The sequence below is a fragment of the Gavialis gangeticus genome, unplaced genomic scaffold, assembly GCF_001723915.1.
Source record: "Gavialis gangeticus isolate Ggan-Ray unplaced genomic scaffold, GavGan_comp1, whole genome shotgun sequence".
Taxonomy (NCBI): domain Eukaryota; kingdom Metazoa; phylum Chordata; order Crocodylia; family Gavialidae; genus Gavialis; species Gavialis gangeticus.
Window position 1 is genome coordinate 178,204 of NW_017729002.1, and position 6,276 is coordinate 184,479.

General features: G+C 39.4%; 1 protein-coding gene across 2 annotated transcripts in view; it reads left to right on the forward strand.

Annotated features, from left to right (window-relative positions):
* PDXDC1 (pyridoxal dependent decarboxylase domain containing 1) overlaps positions 1-6,276 on the forward strand; it is a 68,133-nt gene that overhangs the window by 55,422 nt on the left and 6,435 nt on the right. For both annotated transcript variants that reach the window (XM_019507408.1, XM_019507407.1), the window contains 5 exons: positions 496-667; positions 1,391-1,509; positions 2,608-2,729; positions 5,059-5,151; positions 5,242-5,338. In XM_019507408.1, coding sequence (XP_019362953.1) covers positions 496-667; positions 1,391-1,509; positions 2,608-2,729; positions 5,059-5,151; positions 5,242-5,338 — 603 coding nt within the window. The remainder of the gene's footprint in view (positions 1-495; positions 668-1,390; positions 1,510-2,607; positions 2,730-5,058; positions 5,152-5,241; positions 5,339-6,276) is intronic.

Here is a 6,276-nt window from a genome sequence, read left to right on the forward strand (position 1 = left end):
TTTTTTTTTTTATTTTTTTCTCCTCGGAACAGGGTGTAGTATCAGATTAGAGAACCAACAGTATAGAGAAGTGGGAAGAATTTTTTTTAATGTGGTTATACTGTCACTTTTTAGACAACAGTAGCGCAGAATCATTCTGGTATAGTTTTGCTGTATATGGACAAAGTTATTTTTTTAAGTTATTGATGTAGCAAATAAAGGAATTGATATTAATAGTTTATAATATCAAAAAAGTCTCACCATGATATAGCTTATTTTTTCTTGAATGCTTGGCCACAGCTTTTTTCATGCATCTGCTTTATCAATGAACAGTAGATCTGAAAACAGATCTCAGCACCAAAGTGAAGATAATGCAGTAATATTAAGATAATCTATGCAAAGACCATTGTAAATATAATGTGCAGAGCCAGGTATCTGGCTGACTGAGCTGAATCAAAATGTGAATAATCTGTCTCTGAGTCCACTACTTCACATACTAATAGATCGGCTCTTTAGTGTTAGGAACAGAGGTACAAGATATTGATCAGTTGGTGGACTGCTTAAAAATGAAGATACCAGTACTGATGAGCACACTACAACTAAGAGATGAATTTGAGCAAGAAGTGAAAAGAACAGTAGGTCTGTCATATATTGAAGATCTCAGCTGGCCAGGACTGGGTGTTATAAGGTAAGTTTTGGGCAGCCCCAGACATGATATTGTTTGATGTTTTCCTCATGAGATTTGACTAAACAATGCATTTGGTAAAGAAGACTAAAACCCTGCTCACTAGTTCTAGTCTTCTAAAACCTTGCTCATTTGAATGCATCCTGTGGGCCTGTAGAATTTGGCTTATGGCACAGCTCAAATTTTCTTTTATTGATTTGTGACTGAACTATATTTTCTTGAAGATATCATCTTTGTTTTGTGACTTTTTTTTATTCAACACATTTGGAACTTGGCTAAAGATCTGCTTTGCAAAATAACTGAGTTGACAACCCTAACATTTAAGGATTGTTGTAAATCAGTTGTATTCAAGTGCTTTTATGCATCCCACTGTATTTGGCTTAATATTACAGTCCATTTTTAAAAAATAATGGAATTCATTTGTCTTTTGGCAAATACAAGTGTTGATCATTTCTTGGCACGTATTATAAAGTTTTCCATTTGTTCAAAAAACTGAGTTGTAATCAATACTGAACTCCTCAAAAGATACAGCAACAAACTTCTGTATCCACGTGTTTTTCTTCAGCTGCAAATGCTCAGTTACTGTACTTCCTCTGCTTGGTTACTTGGAGTATTTTGACTTCAGGTAGCACATTAGTTTGTAGAAACATGCTAAAAGTATAGATTGCTCATGTTTTGTTTGTAATGTAAACTAAAACTGTGCTGTCTTCTGTCTTGATGTTAAAGATATGACTACAGAGGTGATGGGAAGAATGATGACAAGCAGGAGAAAGAATTGGAGAAAATTAACACTGAACTTCTGAAAAAATTAAGTGAGCTGGAATCAGATCTTTCCTTTTCTTTAGGTAAATATACTGTTTAAAAAACTTCCAGTCAAGTTAATGCTCTCTTGACTTCTATTTTCCTTGTTATGAGTCTTACTACAAGTCCTAAACTTCTAAAGATAGACAAGTTTCTAGAACTTCTTTTCTTAGTTTCATAGCCTTGGTTCCATAGACTGCTTGGACTAAGTAGTCAATGAAAAGCTAGTTCCATTTGTCAACAACAGCTGTGGGTGGCTGAACTACTTCTGTGAACTAGATGCACTAGGCAAGCAGGATTGTATTAACCTGAGCACTGTTTCCTTCCCAGAAAGCCTAAATGCTGTGATATTTAAGTTGATGAAGTTCTGATTGATCTTCTCTTAGTCTCAAACTGATCCCACTGTTGGCTGTTTGCTGCATTCCACAGCTTGGTTAGATAGTTTAGGTGCCTTTTGCCATAACATAAAATAATCTCAGTTGCACTTCAACCAGGGTGTCATTTGAATGCATGAAGGTATTGTAGTATGGTTTGGTAAGAATGCTGGCGAGTTGCACTTTCGGTGCATTAGTGGTTTCTAGTCTCATTCTTATTAAAGCCAGGCTAATATTTTTAATCCTTAAAGGGAAAATCACCTAGGTGATGCCATGTATGAATATGGTAAAGAAGCAATTTCTTAGAACGCTACACTAGTGATACAAAATCCCAGTGAAATCATCAGATTCCTTGTAGGTTGATATGGTAGGCTTTTGGGTGCAATCCAGGAATTTCCAGGTAGACCTTGCCTGATTATCTCCATACCATTATTGCTGTAAGATGACAAGCCAATAGCAGATAATACACTACATTTCAGCTCTTATTTTTCACATTAGGTGGTGTTGTGACCCTTTTAATATATCCTTTTATAGGTATACAGTTGTGTATATTATCTATTGTTTCTTCTCATTAAACCTTAGATGTGGTTTTTCAGTGAGAAAAATACAATGCCAAGCACTAAATTTTTGCTTTTATTAATGAGGTATATGCAAAGTTAAAAGCTTAAGTGTTGGGATTCCCAGACACATTATTGTGAGTGTGGTTGTTCTCGTGAAAGGTTTTTACATTTTCAGCAAAAATAATTAAATTCTTCCTTCTTCCTCCAGGCCCAGAATTTGGAGGGGAGAAAAACTGTGTGTATATTGGCATGGTAACTGAGGATCTGGATGTGTCTGAGCTGGTAGAAACTATTGCAGCAACAGGCAGAGAAATTGAAGAAAATTCTAGAGTACGTATTGAAATTGAGACTTTTATCTTGGTTTTCTTTATATATTGGTTTCAGAGTGCTTTTTGGAAAAAAAAAAAAATGACACTTAGCCAATACACTTAACTCAGAGCGATTTACATCAAGTTTGTGAGAATTATTCCCGGTGGTCTGATTCTTGTAAAATCTCTGGACTCATTCAATCATACAATGAGCCAAAGTGTTTAAACCATGCAAGGAAACTGCCAAATGCAGGTGAACGACATCTAGGGAGTTGAGTTGAGACCACCTTTTAACATAAATTCTTGCAATTTCACTGACATTAGTGCAACTGTGAAGGTTTCCACTAGTTATCTGTTAAAACGTCAGCTTGGAAATGGGCATTACAATATGTTAATTTCAAGGACACTTCCTTGATGCTTGTACAAGATTACCTGAGAAGCTTTGGGTGCTACCTTTAATGTCTAATCTAATGGAGTTCTTGGATTAAAATCTGCATTAAGGAAGGTGGTTGCCATTGGAGTAAAGATAAAATGTTCCTGGTATTGAACAATGCCTGCTACTATGGAATAATTGATTACCACTTCAGCTAATTAATCTTGCGGATCTTATTTCCTCACCCACAAAATAAATTCTCTTTCAGGCGTCCTCTGCATCTTTCCACTCATGGGGTCACCAGGGTGCAGCTCTGCAGTAGAAGCTCTTAGTCATGGCTATTGTAGTGCTATCATGTCTGTTCCTGCTATTCTCCTCACTGTTTCTGTTCAGGGGATGTGGCACTACAAGCATCTTACTTCCTCCCATCTGGGCCCTCAGCCTGGATCCTCTCCTTGGAGAGTTTGCATTATAATTCCAGCATGATTTTTATGTAGAATTCTAGCATGGACAGTTAGCTTTCAGCACGTTACAAGTTCTTAAGAACAGAAAAAGGTTATTCTAGGTTGTTAATGATGCTCACAATTAGGATCTGATGGTTGGTCTGAAAATAAAGACTAGGTTTGAAGAGGTGTGCCAGTTGCCCTGTTGTCTTTCCAGCTCGTACAGAATGCCTGACTTGTCTCAGGAAGGGCTGTTTCTCCTTCAGGTGTGCAGTCATCAGTGTTTGCATCACAGGGGCACAGAGAAGCCTGGATGAACAGACTGGTAGTGCTACTTCTGTAGGAGATGGTGATTAGATTCATGAATGAGCATACACCAACTTTTGCTCCTGATCCCTCTAGGGGGAAAAGGCAACAGAAACCTCTTTTGAGGCTCCAAGAGACCTGCAGCAATTAGTATATTTTAAGCCATCAGATCCACAACTGAAAGGCAACTGCACCTCATCAATGGCCTCTGCACAGAACCAGTTCACAGGTACAACTCATTTGCACCCACCCCACCCGCTTTGGGTCTGTGCAGAAAAGTAGTTGAGTATTCAGAAAGGACTCAAGGAAAGGAGTGTCAGCAGAGCCAAGGCATACTTGAGGGATATTCCTGATCAAGCCTGTATGTATCCTAGCCAGTCAGATTCTAAACAAAGACTACAGGACCAGAGGCTCAGAATCCAGTTCTCCATTCCTACCCGTCCTGCAAAACCAGCCACATCTGTAGCATTTTGGATCCACTAGGTAACTCTCTCAATTTATGTCTGAGAGAGCCCTAAGACCTGCAGAGAGGAGATGTTCTTAACCTCTGCACCCCTATGCTGCTGTTGCCATTCTTGCAGAGAAAAAGGAAAATCTTCTTCCCATTTTCAGAGTAGCATTTCCATCCTTTCTTAGGATTGTCCCCTGCCTTCCTTGAAGTGGGAGAAGAGTGCTGCTTATCAGAGCTATCCTGTCAGTGAGAATATGCAGGACACATGAGATGATCTGTATTGTATCTGTAACTAAAGTTTTTCCAGGCACACTGTGTAGTCATTTCCTGTCCACCTTCCCTTCTTCTGCACCTAATCACAATCTCAGACTTATGGGAAGTAGTAAAGGAGTAAAGCAGACAGGGGCTCTTGGCCTCTGAACTGTGGGAAATGGTCAGGGAGAGCACACTGCTATCAGTTTTCCTCACCAGAAATGCACCATTTATGCACCCTGTAGTGTGAAAATGCAGAGGACAGCCAGATGCAGGTGAACGACATTCAAGTAACAGGAATAGACAGCAGTTCACTTAAGAATGGTTTTCTGCCTTTAAAAACTATTTAATAAATAAGACATCTGCATTCAATTTTATGCTGAGTGTCTGCTTTAGTGTCATTTGCCAAGTGCTGGCCTAACTTGGAAAAATGTCCAGATGTTCCATTTAATGTAATCTTCAAGACTAGGACTAAGAAGCCAGTTCAAGTGTAAGTGATGCAGTACTTTTTTGTTTTTTTAATTAGCTGTTGGAAAACATGACAGAGGTTGTTAGAAAAGGGATACAAGAAGCACAAATTCAGCTGCAGAAGGCAAATGAAGAAAGACTTCTTGAAGAGGTAAGACTGTCCAAGTAAGCGCGTGAGCTGCTTTGCAATCCGGTGGGTGGCTCAGTCACCAGAATGATCTTTCCATTGCGTGTTTTGCAGGGGCTGCTGCGCCAGATTCCTGTTGTTGGTTCTGTGCTGAATTGGTTTTCTCCATTTCAAGCTTCACCAAAGGGAAGAACATTTAACTTAACGGCAGGTAAGATTAATACATTTACAGCTGTATGACATTAATGATAGCTATGGAAGTGGAAACCTGTAAAATGCTACAGGCTTCTACTTATTAACTGATTTTAAAATATCTGAATTGCATGATTAAAAATGCACTCTTTAGATACTGATAGACACCTTTCACAACACTTCCTTTGGCACCAAATAAAAAGAATTTGCACTGTTCCCTGTCCTGCTCACTGTCAGTTCTCCATACCTAAAACTCTCGTATCAAACTAGAGAAACTTGCTGGATTTGGTTGTCTTCCTGTGTTATATAACAAAAAAGGGCTCATTATGTCATCTGCATAAATTCCAGACATACGAGCTGTAAAACTGGATTTTGTCGTATGTTTGTAATGCATATACCAGCAGATGGGGAGATCTTAAGAGTCTTGAGAATCTTCTTAGAGCTGTGTAGTGTATGTTTCAGCTGGTGCCACCAGAATGTGTATTTACCCAAGTCCAAAATGACCCTGAATTTAAGATGGGTCCCCCAATAATTAGATTCTATACATAACACATTTATAAATTTTGCATGTATAGAATCTAATTATTGGGGAATCTATCTTAAATTCATCCCCCCACCCAGACCTGTGATAGGGGGGCAGGTGGTGGTGGGAAGCAGTGGGGTACAGATGGTGAGAGGGGGCAGTGGGGGTCAAGCAACATGACCCCCATGGCTCACCAAAAGCATCCGGGAATGTCTCCTTGCTAAAAAGGTGGCCTACACCCAATGGAAAGAAGGGGTCATCACCAAGGAGGGCTATTCTGCAGTTGTTCGGGGATGTAGGGGGGTAGTTAGGAAGGCCAAGGCAGGGATGGAACTGGGACTAGCTTCCCAGATTAAGGACAATAAGAAGTCTTTTTTTAAATACATAGGGGGTAAAAAGAAGGTCCCAGGTAATGTGGGGCCCTTGCAGGACGC